This window comes from Ipomoea triloba, chromosome 4 (genome assembly GCF_003576645.1).
Source record: "Ipomoea triloba cultivar NCNSP0323 chromosome 4, ASM357664v1".
Lineage (NCBI taxonomy): Eukaryota > Viridiplantae > Streptophyta > Magnoliopsida > Solanales > Convolvulaceae > Ipomoea > Ipomoea triloba.
In genome coordinates, this window is record NC_044919.1 from 34,719,475 (window position 1) to 34,733,777 (window position 14,303).

The 14,303-nt window shown below is 38.1% G+C and overlaps 3 protein-coding genes across 3 annotated transcripts; all 3 read right to left on the minus strand.

The window, feature by feature from the left end:
* Positions 1-23: 23 nt before the first annotated feature.
* On the minus strand, positions 24-5,614 carry LOC116016256 (J domain-containing protein spf31). The gene is made up of 9 exons (XM_031256416.1): positions 5,434-5,614; positions 3,976-4,066; positions 3,831-3,891; positions 3,059-3,136; positions 2,728-2,801; positions 1,720-1,833; positions 1,528-1,635; positions 409-447; positions 24-302 (listed from the first exon to the last, which is right to left on the minus strand). The coding sequence occupies exons 1-9, from the start codon at positions 5,556-5,558 to the stop codon at positions 216-218; spliced, it is 777 nt and encodes a 258-aa protein (XP_031112276.1). The 5' UTR covers positions 5,559-5,614; the 3' UTR covers positions 24-215.
* Positions 5,615-6,474: 860 nt separating this feature from the next.
* On the minus strand, positions 6,475-8,526 carry LOC116016212 (lysM domain receptor-like kinase 4). The gene has a single exon (XM_031256370.1). The coding sequence runs from the start codon at positions 8,524-8,526 to the stop codon at positions 6,658-6,660; it is 1,869 nt and encodes a 622-aa protein (XP_031112230.1). The 3' UTR covers positions 6,475-6,657.
* A 2,756-nt stretch (positions 8,527-11,282) lies between these two features.
* Positions 11,283-13,487, minus strand: LOC116015340 (protein FAF-like, chloroplastic). Its single transcript, XM_031255378.1, has 2 exons — positions 13,286-13,487; positions 11,283-13,085 (listed from the first exon to the last, which is right to left on the minus strand). The coding sequence occupies exon 2, from the start codon at positions 13,021-13,023 to the stop codon at positions 11,575-11,577; it is 1,449 nt and encodes a 482-aa protein (XP_031111238.1). The 5' UTR covers positions 13,024-13,085; positions 13,286-13,487; the 3' UTR covers positions 11,283-11,574.
* Positions 13,488-14,303: the final 816 nt, after the last annotated feature.

Below are 14,303 nucleotides of genomic sequence, written 5' to 3' on the forward strand. Positions count from 1 at the left end.
TGGCAATATCTGAGGGTGAGATGTGATTGGTTAATACTTTTTTTTGAAGTATAATTAAAGGCCAAAAGCAAGCAGTGTACATATACATATACTGACACAAATATATGAAGTCATCAACTCTAGCTAGAGCTTTCTCAAACTCGGATGAAATAGTTTTCTCAGTTATAATCATTCATCATAATACATCCAATTAATTGGTAATTGGTACATGAAGCTTAACCTCGCTTCACTGGTCGTTGAACGTAGGATTTGTTGGGATCTTCAGTTTTGAGCTTTGGAGGCCGGATCTCCCCTTTCTTCACCTGCCAAATACAAAAACAAACTTGCTTAGTAAAACATGGGTGCAACAAATCTACTCACATCCCATATAACTCAAATGATACAACAACTCTATCTAATTCATCTTACCTTCTTACCACCTTTCATAAAATCTCTCCAACTGGACACCTGGTGACAAAGAAACGGTCAGAGGACAACCCATCTTTCCACTGGACTATTATTTTAAAATAATAATAATAATAGACACTGTTGTCAAGAGTTCATCAGAGCCAATATGCAAATAAAATAAACATAGTAAGAGTCTTTTCAAATTGTATGATCTTTATACCTAACCTAAGATGTAAATGCAATATCAACTACAACCTTTAGGAATGGAAATATTTATGCACCACAAATTTGCTCAGAATATAAAAAGCCACAGGCAGTGAACTGAAAACCATAACATTGCATTTAATTCCTGAGATGATTTACTGTGTCTCACTAGTGTTCTTCAAAGGTCTCCTCCAGTCTTGAAATACTTGGGATACATACTATATTATGTTGTCTTACCTAAGATGAACCTTTGGTTTAAAAAAAATCAGAAATCAGATCATGGAAAAATAATAATTGCAAGAGAAAAAAAGGTGAAGATACTATTTCATGAGGACAAAGTGTCCTCTGGAAACTGGCAAGACAGTGAAGAAAGGAAACAAATTTTAGCTTAGAAGAGCCTTCCAACCCCTTTGCAAAGCTGAAGATCCAAACCTTCAAAGCCTTAGCAGATTTAATCTCATTGACATGCACCTAGTCACCTAGAGAGTTGCGCTGTCCGATAGAAAGATAGACCACAAACTTCTTGTCCTCGTAAGACTCTAAAATTAAACTTAAACGAAGACACCTAAGCGATTTAAAACATTTACAAGACACACTACCTTCAAAACTTTCCCAAATCCTTGAATTAAGATTCTATAATTCATATTACCCTACTAATTCCTACTTTTTGTGAAGAACTGCCCTTATGGGATAAATTTGAAAAGTTTCTTGGAACAGTATCCACCCCTTGGGCTTCCAACAGCAAGTGAAGAGTCATGGACTTGATTTCTATTTTCTATTAGATATGTCAGTATCTCCATGTTAAATCAGAACATAAAAGAAATTTCCTTTAAAAGCTAATAATACTAGGTGGAAAGACAATAATCCATTATTCTCTTAATAAATTTGTCAATAACTAAAACAATAAAATTAATAAATAATATATGGTTGACTAACCCTCTGCTCCCTTGTCCCTTCCCACTGCTCCTCATGCTCACGCTTCCTTTTCCACATCTCTTTCTGTTCTTCCTCATCCTTCTTCAAACGGCCTTCCTCCTCAGAAATCTACAAAGTAGTCACAAGAAAGAATATTCAGGTGAAAGTATAAAGATCAAATATGAACAGCTCAACAGATGATTAGTAATATACCCTCATCTGCATTTTCCTTCTCCGCCATTCTTGTTCAGTTAATATTTCTCGAACCTTCAACTTTAGCTGTTGCTGGAATTCTTCTGATTGTTCATATTCTTGTTCAAACTTTCCCTAGCATGTTTGACAAGTAATTGAACTTATATTCAGAGCTGAATATCCATATAAGCATTCCAAATTACATCATGGTCTTAAACCCAATTTCTTTACAGGGGTCTTTCATAGAATAATTATAAGTAGCAGATAGAAGAGCAATCTGTAAGCATTAAGAGAGCATATGATGAGTAAATAATACATACAAGCATGCAAAGCATCTCAAGTTGTGGTACCACAAGCTCATTATAGGAAAAGGAAAATATAAATGGAAATATGGAATACAATATATACAAATTGCCTTGGAGTTGTGTTTCAATGCTGTTCTTAGTAATTTAAGTTCCCAATAGCTCCATCCTCACTTTGTGTTTGCCAGAGGAGCAAGAACACAAGTAACTACAGTAAGAGCTATATAATCCTATTACCTACAGTTTATTAGAGAATTAATACAATGCTACTGGAATTTGTAATAACATGAGCTTTTCCACATAATATGAATTATAGTGATTCACTTTAACAGGAGAGTAGCTACATCAACCATCCTGAAGCTCTGCCAGATACCAAGCTTAACTTAAACCATTTTCAAGCTCTAATTTGAGGCACAAACAGCCTGAATAACACCCTAATTTACTCATACAAGACTAGAATGGTATAGCCAAACAATTTCCGAGAAACTAGAATGATTATGTTTTTAATTTTTATTCATTTTTAAAAAAAATTCTCTAAACTCCTAAAAAGGTTGCCAGCCATGGAGAGAATTTGAGAAGTAACAAGTAAAACAGAGGAAAGTCACCAAGGGCACCCAACCGCTTCATAGACCACTGTTCCCTACTCAGTTAATACTTCATAACAAATAAAAAAGAAGGATATACCAAATAGCCAACAGCAGGCGGGGGGATTAAATATAACTGTTACCTCAGAAACTAATGACTTCAACTTAGAAGCTGTATCTTTCTTAACCTGCTTCTTCCACTTTGATTTTAGTTCCTCTGCACTCATACGAAAGGCAGTATTTTCAGTAAGAAGATTTGGCACAAAATAGAAGTAGGAAGATTTATAAGAAAACCATGGAGGACACCCAACACCCCTCACCTCATCACAGAAAATACAATAAGTAGAAAATACATCAGTTTCTTTGACACCCATCTTAAATGGGGCAAAAAAGAAGGCTAAAAGAAAAAGAAACAAAGATGAAAGAAAAATAAGTATTGCAATCAACATGTAAGGAACATGGGGTGCAACAAACCTTTTGCAGCATTAACCTGGTTCAGAACATAATCCCTCTCTTGTGGATCAAGTAATAATTGTTGGGCTTTTGCTAAAGCTGCAAAGTACACAACAAAAGAACAACTGAGGACTTGTGCTAGTCCACTTAAGCACCATAGTAGTGAGCCAAATATCGAACAAAAGATCACCTGTGGTTTTACTAATTCCTCAGGCCCCTTTTATTTATTTTGACGAGTTCTAATTTCTCAGACTTTATCACATTAAAAATGGTACTCAGAATATAGCAAGTTTGCAAACTATATTACACTAGAAGTGTTATAATGAAATACTTATAGTCCATAGGACCATAACCTTCCACAAATATCAAATGATGACACCCTGAAAGTCAAACCATTTCTCCACTTCCATTTTTTGGTTCATTAGCACAGATTTAATAAATATGCTTATATGCCTCAATAATATTCTGTACTACAAGTCAAGGAATTTAATCCTTTAGATGTAAGTAACCCCTCTTATAACTCAAGAGGTTGCAAAAGAAAAAACTGTGGACAAGGCTTTCACATTTCATGCAATAACTAACATGACAGTAGCTGAAGGAACTAAGGAAGTCTGTGAATGACATACAATGAAAGACAAGTTCCAAAATGTCAATATGCTCATTACCCATCAAAAAAATAGAATGAAATCACATGATCACAAGGTGAGTAAATTGAAGAGGCCCTTTCACTAAAAAAAAAAATACTCACAATTACAATTTTATGAAATGAGTGGGAAAAAAACATATTTCTTACCACCAAAAGCCTCCTTTGCTTGTGGATGTTTGCATTTATCCGGGTGAACAAGCAAAGATAACTACACATATAAGTTACATAAGTACATTAGGTCAATTATAAATGAATTAGGCAAATATTACTTTGAGTTCTTCAGGGTACAAACCTTGCGGTATTGTCTTTTTACATCTTCTAGGGATGAATCAAATGATAGGTTAAGATATTCAAATGGATTTAATTTAAAGCATGAAAGTATCCTGCAAAATGATAGTAACAGAGATAAATAAAAAGTTTCAAGAATGAAGATTACATGGTTTAGTAATAAAATATTAAAATGAGAAACAAATAAATAATAATCAATGCTGAATTGTATTTTTAAATCAACAGACAAAAAAGAGATATATATATGCATGAATGGTCACTGGTATTCTGTATAAATGGATAAGCAAAAACCCTGCCCTTAATCTAATTGAAATAGGTAAATGGAAAAGAAAGATGACATTCATGTAGATCATTCTTGATTCTACTAAAAGAAACAAGCAGCCAATAACCATGACTATGAGAACATAACTGTTGAAGAAAATTCATTAACTTGAAAGTATTATGTATTAATGGTAATTGTTTTTGGGTACAGCACCCTAAATATTTTAATATGCCTGATCCAAAATTGGGTGACTGACAATTAACAGAGCCAAGATTTTGAAAGTCCCATGTAGTTTTCCATTTCTAGAGTAGAGAGAATGTGTTCTTTAACTTTGGCACAATTATCAAGGTACAAACAATGATTTGGTATAGTTAATGACATAGAACTTTAACTTTCATACCAGAGATATATCTAATTTGTTAAAATTTAGAAAGAAAAAAGAAGAAGGTACATTGACTATAAAATTAGGATAAGCATTAATTATTACTATTATTTGTTAGATTTTCCAGTACGTTAGGCAACACAACAAGAAGACATCAACTATGGCTGGAGTATTGTGATCTCTAATACCACTTCTGCTTCTGGTACGAGGTTAGGTTTCTCGTAGACTTTATATTCAATTGAATGTTAGACTATGTTTATATCTAACATTATTATTATTATTATTATTATTATTTAGGAAAATGAATAATGATTTTGAATTACACAATATGAGAATATACATTTATCATTATTATTTAAATTATTGGAAGAATATGGTTTTTTTTAACATCGGTTATGTTTATTTGATTGCCAGCCAGCAGCAGGGTAAGATACCTCTCTAACCCTATAATGGCTGTAGTTAAAACTTCATTCATCAGACAAAAGCATCCATTAATTTGTAGAAACTACTTAAACAAGAGTGGTCAAATTACAGAATAACGCAATTTTTACTAACCTAATATCAATTTATCAACCTTTTCCTCTTCAATTTCATAAATTAATTACTCCGTAAAACACTGTTTTCTTTTCCAGCATCTAGAAGAAATCTGTTTCAGGCTTTAAACATGTGTATTTATCAATTCATTTCATTGGCATACAATTGTAACACACTTCAATACGTATCCGAACATGAGCTTACCAAACAGAGATAGAAGCAATAATTTGCAGAGACGCGAGCAAGAAATTAATATGATATGTACGTGAAAAGAAGAAAGGAACCTATTGACTTCGTTGTCGCGCTCCACCTCACTGACTTCGGCAAAGAATTGCTTGAGAAGCGCATCTTCGTCGGCGGAGGTGATTGGCCGTGGAGTTGCGGTGGTGGCAGCGCCGTTGTCTCCCATCCCGTCGGGATTTTGGGTTCAGCTCTCTAGCCCCTATGCGTCAGCTGTCTGGTAACCACCCCGAAAAGTATAGTATAGGACTATAGGCCATATTTGTGGGCCTTCAGGAAGGTATTTTAAGTAACCGACAAGGCCCAATTGACTGGACCCAAATCTGTCCAATAGAAGGCCTTCATATTATTTAATATATTATAGATTTATTTTTATTATATTATAAGTTTATTTGAATAATTCATTATGTTTCGATACATGTTCTTTTTTAGTATATTGTAAGCTTATTTTAGTGCACTACTAGAAAGTGAACATATAGTACATTAAAATGTACTTGTATTATACTAAAAATGAATATATATTAGTGATTCACCTTGTAATGCAAATCATAGTTCACTGTATAATTTTCCTTAGTCATGTCGTGATTTGGATAATTCTAAATAAATACGGAGTATAATTTATTGGTAATTTAAAATAAATTATAAACTCTAAAAAATATTCTGTCAAAAGCCTCAAGTAATGTATAAAGGGCTTGGCAATTTTTTCTTTTGAGTTCTTGTTGGCTCGATGTGACCTTGTTTAAAACTCAATATATAGAGGCAATTAATAAACAATTGCTAATTGACCATGTTTAAATAGAATTAAATTTGAATTCTATTTGCCTCCGCGAAGGTTCGAACCCACTCCCATCATCTATGTGGGAGTGTAAATCAGGACACCGGGTGCCACTAGACCACAAGGTCTTTGACTAAATTCGAATTAGTTTCACAGAACTTCACAAACTATAAAAAGAAAAAGAAATCTGAAGCTCTGCGTAGTTGGTTCATTGCCTGACTTAAAAGTTATGATGGAAGATCACAGTGTGAAGATTCGACTTAGGATACTAGTGTAGTGTGGAGTATTACTTTGGTGTAAAACATTTCAATAACAAATAAATAAAATTGTATTGAAAATCTTTGATTTATAAATAAAGTGGCTGAAAATAAGTGCTATTCAAGTCTTAAGAACATCACTTCTGAATAACTACTAGTACTCAGCAACACAATATACATGAAAGCCAATGGAATTTGAATCTGAAAACTCGATCTGCATTTTGTTTTTCTTGTTCTCAGACCATTCTGGCAAGAATTTTGATAATATCATCCATGGAAGGCCTATGCAGAGGGTCATCCTCAACACAAGCTTTAGCCAAAACAGCTAAACACAAAGCCTCTGCAAGAGGATAATCTTCCTTCAAGCTTGGATCCATGAAATTCCTCAGCTGCTCAAAACACCCCCCTTCAGTACCTCCTCCTCCTCCCAGAAACATAATGGAATTCACATCATCTTTACCCGATAAAAGCTCGAGCAGAACGACCCCGAAGGCGAAAATATCAGCCTTATCAGACTCAGAACCATGAACAAGATGTTCAGGCAAAATCCACCCTCCTAGGCTCCCCATACTCCCACCTGATGACTCTTTCGAAGCTCCACTAATCGAGGGCGATGGCACGGCTGCAAAAACGGTCAGCTTTGCCCTCCAATTCTGAGTCAGGAAAATGTTTTTGGTGTTCACATTCATGTGAGTATATGGAGGGATTGTGCAGAAGTGGAGGTAATGCAGCCCGGTGGCTATATCGAAAGCGATCTGAGTCCTCCTGTGCCACCTCAGGGAACCCGAGGGGCTCGATAAGCAGCCTCTCAGGCTCCCATTTGCAGGGAATTCGAACACGAGGGAACACGAAGAGAAATCGTTCTCGCCATAGCACACCCCCTGCAGCCTCACAATGTTAACATGGTTGATTCTTGAATGCACATCAATTATTTGCCTTGTGCCCTCAAATCTCATCTGCTTTATTAGCACTTCCGCGTTATCAATCCACCCTCTATACACGCTCTCGCTCACCTTAGCATCTTCGTCGAAGCCTCTCGTGGCTTTCCTCAGCTCCTCTGCTGTGTAGTTACACAGGGAGTATTTCAGTCCTGCTAGAAGATCAGGCGACAGGCACGAATTCGCCATTGGACCTGATTTCGGGGAGCTTCTCGGGGTCGAAAATGATGTGCCAGTAGTACTTCTCCGGATTGAAGATTGAACCCTGGCGGCCCTGAATTTCCTTAAAGTCCTCAGGTATAAAGAACAGGCAATAATCGTGGCCACAAGGAGACAAAATCCAATTACTGACACTGAAATGTACAGTTTCTTAAGTCTCAGGTTTTTGCCTGGTTTTTCCACGGGTGATGTCTGGAGAAACCCTGGAGTGGGAGGTTCAGAATTGGAAACGCTGAAATTAATGGACGGTTCAGATTTGAGAGGCAGGAGAATGGTTGTGTTTGGATAAATTGTATTATCCTTGAAACTTAAATTGTTAATCTCCCATATTTCTTTGATAGGGATTTTGAACTTTTTGCTCAATAAATCCGCATCGTCCCCTGACACTATAGGGTACGTGACAAGATACTTTAGCCCGGGCGGGCCAAAAGACTTATAAGGACATGCACATTTCAATGGCACGACAATCTCAGTGCCCGCCCCGAGACCTTCTTTGTCCCTTTTCTTGGACACATTTTCCTCAATAAGTGTCACTGGTTTCACTAAACCTTCAAAAACCTCGCAGGCAACGCTCTCGAATGTAGTGTTTTCTAGGACTTTGTAGCTCAAATTCGCGCTAAAGAATCCGCCCGAGCAAGAGCATTGAACCGGGATAAGGACTTCTCTGCCCGGTTCAAGGATCTCGGAAGATGAGGTGACGTTGTTCCTGGGAGACAGAAGCTCACCAGGAGGGATATTAAACAAAGAAGAGATAGTTGATATGGTTCGAACACCATGGCTAGCTCGGTAAACCAAGAACGTTGGACACGAAAACCCGGGGCTAGAATTGCAGGTATACCTCGTACCTGGATGAACTGAGGTGTCAGAACATAGTGTTGAATCATAGTATTGCTGCCCATAGCTTGAATAAACGCTGAACATCCAAATTAACAGCCATCCAAACATCATGGTTCGCGAATTGAGGTTTCGCGCATCCTGGTAAAGAAAAACAAAAAAATGCAGATGCTTGTTGGTTCTTCAATTCAACTTTGCTGGGATAATGATGTTCTTAGAGGACTTGGTCTGAGGATTTGACTGATAAAACATTATTCTTTGCAAGGTAAGGAGTCAAAGTAAAGGCCGGCCGGGGTGATGTAAGGGGTGAGTGTCTTATTTTGGTGTTTTTGTGGGCACAAATGTATGGTTTGGTGTAACAATGTAGAGACAGCGTTAGAGTGTCCAAAGCCGGCCGGTTTAGTTTTGTTTCTAAGTGTTGGCTGTATTAAGGCAAGCAAAGACCAATTTCATATTAAAACTTTCTCTATCATTAGATACTTTCTCATAAGCTCCCAACAACATGAAAATATTCTAAGGTCAAAATTAGCACAATTTTTATGAGTATCACAATTTTCTAACCTATTGTCTATATATTTTAAAACTTGCACCATTTGATTATATATTTATATTTTATTTTATTTTATTTTACAAGTATTACTATACCCCCCTTTAAGCTTATTGTTTGTTATTCTTAAAAAAAAAAAAAAAAAAAAGAAGCTTATTGTTTATTCATGAATTAAGCTAACCTTATTACTAGATGGTGCAAAACGGATAGGTTTAAGGAATTTAGTCATTATACGGTAAAAAGTTGTACAGTTAATGACAATAGTTAACAGTGTTAATAATACCGTTAACTTAGCTTATGTGATGTTGATGTCATTGCTGCCACATAATGATATTTATATTCCAACCCATATATTATTTTATAAATATTTTAAATTAATTATTTATACCATCAATATATTACATTAATATGTCCAAAATAAATCATTACAAGCATGTTGACATCAAGTGGTCAAATCTCATTGGGGGCATGGTTGTAATTATTTATTTTAGACATTAATTTAATATATTGGTGATAAAATAATTAATTTTAAATATTTAAAAAGTAATACGGAGTATATGAGTTGGAATATAAATATCATGTCAATAATAATGTCAGCCCCGCGGTAATTCTATTATCTAAGATAATCCAAGATTTCTTGAACTAAACCCTTCTTTAGAAGTATAGGTTACCGATAATTTGAACCTTTTCCCCTCTCATCATCTTATGTGGGCTGTTGTTTTCTCTGTATCCAAGGATTATTCTCTGGCCTAGTAACAGGAGAATATGGGTCATTGAACAATGAGATTTTACTTAGCTTTAGAGTTTTTCTTCCCAGTCCCAAGGGTTCTTTAGAGAAAAAGTTGGGAAATCAAACCAGGATTTGAAATCATCAGCGTATCAAACAGGGATATGGTGTTCCCAGAAATAGCATCAACGAGTACAATATCCAACCCGCCATTGGTTGGAATTAGAAAAGCCGAAGAAAAAGAAAAAAGAAAAAAAAAAGGGTAGAATATAATTCCTGTTATAATGCTGAAGACAGGAAGAGATAACCCCATCAACTCAAAGATGGCTCCTCAGATTTTGTCTAGCTGACCACCATTTACTACAAATAATTCCCTAGTAGTGGTGGTACAAACCACAAATTATACCTGATGGATAAATACTACCCGGGTCTACCACGGGTCAGCCCCGGAGCGGAAATAGAGGGCCAACCCGGGCCCACACAACTTGGGCCCCCTACGGCCCAAGTCGATAATATTTGAAGGCGATTTTTTAGGCATGGATAATTTTTCGGCCGTGATTTTAGGCGTGGTAGCGTGGCCCGGGGTACGATTTATTGCTGAACTACTCTCTTTCGCTGACGACTTCTCGCAGCTCAGAGAGTGGGGGACTGATGATGGATAAATACTACCCGGGTCAGTCCCGGAGCGGAAATAGAGGGCCAACCCGGGCCCACACGACTTAGGCCGTAGGGGGCCCAAGTTGACCCCTCGAGGTCGACTTGGCCGACTTCGGACCATGACTTGACCCCTCGGGGTCGACTCATGGGCAACCCCGCCCCGTGGGTCGACCCCGGGGTCGTCTTGGCCGAGCTCTGGGCTCGCCCACGACCTCGGGGTCCCGGCTTAATGCGGTCTTCTCGGCGCAAGACTCGGTCCTAGGCCGTTAGAGTGGTTCTCTCCAAGCGGTTAGGCCTAGGAACTAGTATAAAAACATGCAACATTGTCCTAACGACATTCTTGTCTTGTTATTACCAATCTTGTAATAGCTTTATCCATTATTCAATATACAAAATACCTCCGAGGTACACTTTGATCCGTTACTTGTCATACCCCCTAAAATCTTATCGGGTTTATTGATTCGGACTACCCGGGTTAATTAAATCCATCAATACCATATATCACGTCTATCATGCATTGTAAAATATGGTTTAAAATGACATTCGGATTATGTGTCTTCCACAGTTTAACTGCAACTGTATATATATAATATGTTAATTGCAGTAAACACATAATTTTATTAACTTGAAGGCACATAATATGTTAACTGCAGACATATTATATGAATGTCGTTTTGAATTACGATCTACAATGTAAGTTAGACTCTGGTCCATATTATAACAATTGGGTACTAAGGATTGTGGGCTTGGCCTAGGGTGGGGAGATTCAGCCCAAAGAGGTTGAATGGGCAGGTGAAAATGAGTATTCTAATGGAGAATAAGGAAATATATCTAATAAGGAATTTACTTGTTTAGAGTTGTCTATGAGGACAACGATAACAAAAACAAGAGAATGAGAATAAGAAATTGACTAGTTTAAATAATAAATAAAGTGTAATATAAAGAGCAAAAGTCAAATAACTCATTGACTATTAATAATAACTTCAAATATGAGGTAAAAAAATGGTCATTTGAGGATCATATGAGATATATGACCATAGAATTTTATGGTGCTCTGATCTGAATCATAGTATAGCTTATGTTTATTTTGGCTACACAAGCAAACACAACTCCCTTGGTCGACCAAGAGAGAAAAAAACTAATGACCTTAATTATGGCGGAAATTAAAATACACATATGTTAAATAAGCTATTAATTAATGGCATATAAGGAGAAATGATGATGATGATGATCAGGTTGTGGCAATGCAGTAAGGCTCCCATGGCAGCAATGACCTCCTGGATTCTTTGCATCCTCTCATCATATTATTCGCCATGCTTCCTCTCAACAGCGCAACTTTTGGACTTTCAACAACGTTGTTGTTGTTGTCGTCGTTGTTGTTTTTGAGGTTGTTTTTTGCGCCGCCTTTGCATTGTTCAGTGTCGAATATCACGCTTGCGACTGTGGGTTTCTTCCTCCAGAAGTAGTCGTAGGTGTTGACGAACGCGGCGGCGTGTGGCAGCGCCGCCGCCGGGATTAGCCCTGCAACTCCCGCCGCCGCCGCCGCAGGCGGCGGCGGCGGAGTAATGATGAGATCCTCCTCCTCCTCGATCAAATCCACTGCTTTGTTGTTAACCCACAATGTGTTTTTCTTGAATTGCTTCATAAATGGTGGAGTTGGGATGTTTGGCAATAAATTTGAATTTTTTGTCAATTCTTGCTCGTCATCTTCATCATCAATAAGAACAGTATCATCGGTTTCTTCGAAAGTGTCAAACAATTGTGTGGTTTCATCTTTGTCCCCTGTTTCTTCTGAGGCAGAGCCGTTGACTAGGGTGAGGAGAAGGCGACCGTCGTGGCGTTGCGCGTGGAGATAGTCGCGTGGGGGGACGGAGACGGCTTCAAGAATGAGCCGACCGTTCTGGCGGCGCGAGAGGACTTGAAGGGAAGCCTTGTTTTTAGCCAGAGAAGGCAGGGGAGGAGGGAAAGATCTCGGCGCCGATCGCTTGCTATAGCTCTGTTTCACGGCTTGAGGAGCTTCAAAAGAGTGAGAGGAGTTATTGGGGATTTGGAGATTATGATCTTGTTTCTCCTCTTCTTGTTCTTCTTCTTCGTCGCCGGATTCGGGCGGGGAGTGGGAGGAGAAGCCGTCGGAGCCGGTCTCAGAGCCGAGGCTTTCAGTGCAAATCTCGAGGCTTTTCTCGCTGAGAGAGCTAGCCGTTCTTGCTTTCACGAGAGGGTGAACATAAGGGGGAGGAAGCTTAGAACAATCCTCAGTGTTTTTCGTCGTCAAAATCGAGCTCCAAGACTCGCATGACCTTAACGACGGCTTTACGCCGTCGTTTCGAGGCTTCTGTGCGGCTTGGATTGCTCTCCAAACCTCATCTTGCCCCGGCCTGCTAAGCTCATCCTCTTCGCCGGAAAAAGTGTGGGGGTGATCGTCGGCGAACTCGCCGGAGGAAGCAATCTTTTTAATCGCCGGGAACCCATTCTGCGAGAGCCATTTCTTGGATGACATATCAGCCGAGAGAGTTCTTCTTATGGAAGCCGCTGTCTTGGCTCTGTGATCGGAATCTGACCCCAGAATCGAGCCTATGCCTTGTTTCGGCTTCTTCGCCGGCGGCAGCGGCGGCGGAGACGGCGGCGCCGCCACTGCCACGGCCACTTGCTCCAAGTTGAAGTTTTTGATCATAGCAGACATCTTCTTCAATTCAACGTCGGAAAAATTAATATTAGCTTGTATTGTATGTTTGTTCCTCTGATCTGCAAAAAAGTTTAGTTGATAATGAGAAAAATAAAAATATAGATCTGACCGATTGCATAAACAGCTAACAAAGTTTCAAGTTACGATGCCAAAATGCTTAACACTTGCAAAGATTATCATGCAAGTAGTGACAAAAGTGGCAGTGTGTGGATGTGATGCTTCAAATCTATAACTATAACAATTAAAAAAAAATTGTTACCTCAAGCCAAGAAAAGCATCCAAGAGAGATAAGGGAGATCACCACTTGGTGCCACTTGCAGGAGATCGAGATCGAGATCGAAACGGTTATGTATCAGAATTTAAGATTGAGTCGAGGTCACTGATAGACAAGAATTTAAGATTGAGCTGAGGTAACGGGTAGATAAACAAATGTTGTTTTGGTTGGAGGCTTATGGTATGGTATGGAATGAATGAAGGTTTGGGGGTGTGTGTTGGGGTATTTGTAGGAGCAAAGAATGCCTGTTGCAATGGAACCTTTCTCAAGGGACCCCCTCAAACGCCACTATGAAAAGACATTTTTCCCCCCTTTTTCATTTCTCATTGTTTTATTTTTTTTTTCTCCCCTTTATTTTAGTACACAAATTTTCATATGAGAAGATGCTACCTCAATCCAAAATCAAGAGGGCAATGAGAATCAAATGTATTGCTTCTTTTAATTAAGCATAGCAAAACGGTTCATACCAATTCATTTACATTTCTCTTTCTATTCATATATCTGTCGAGAATTAAACAAATTTCTTCGGTTGAAGATTAAGTAATTACAATTGATATACTCTGGTATATGTTCAACTGGACCATAGTCTCTTTACACATTGATAAACCTAACCCGCGATTTTCGTGAACAAGAACAAGTCTCTTGTTCTTTTTTGGGTGGAGCAGATGGGAATATTGTTTTTTTGTCAAATTTATGGAGTTCTTGAGAAAGGCTTTTCTATTTATTCAAGAATTTATTTTTTGTCACGATCAGGAACAAGAGTCACCATAACTGATGACAAGGCCCTATGGAGTAAAGGTAAGCATGTACGTTGTCACACTCCCTGCCTTCCAAAGGTGCCTAGAGGACGGGCCAGACGCAACAGAGCGACAACTCAGGAGCAGATTCTCCACGACCTTTGTCATGAGCTTGACTTTGATACCAAATTGAAGTATGTGTTCCATCTCAATTAAAAGTCTAAACTGATAGTTGGATTGCATTTATATATGTTTATATATTATAT

What these genes read in the sequence shown, in the direction of transcription:
- LOC116016256 (XM_031256416.1), bottom strand. Translation starts at nt 5,558, where the DNA reads ATGGGAGACAACGGCGCTGCCACCACCGCAACTCCACGGCCAATCACC. An exon ending in TAAAAAGACAATACCGCAAG is followed by an intron (nt 3,892 to 3,975) that starts GTTTGTACCCTG and finishes TTATATGTGTAG; the next exon opens with TTATCTTTGCTTGTTCACCC. An exon ending in AAGGGACAAGGGAGCAGAGG is followed by an intron (nt 448 to 1,527) that starts GTTAGTCAACCA and finishes CTTTGTCACCAG; the next exon opens with GTGTCCAGTTGGAGAGATTT.
- LOC116015340 (XM_031255378.1), bottom strand. Translation starts at nt 13,023, where the DNA reads ATGTCTGCTATGATCAAAAACTTCAACTTGGAGCAAGTGGCCGTGGCA.
- LOC116016212 (XM_031256370.1), bottom strand. Translation starts at nt 8,526, where the DNA reads ATGATGTTTGGATGGCTGTTAATTTGGATGTTCAGCGTTTATTCAAGC.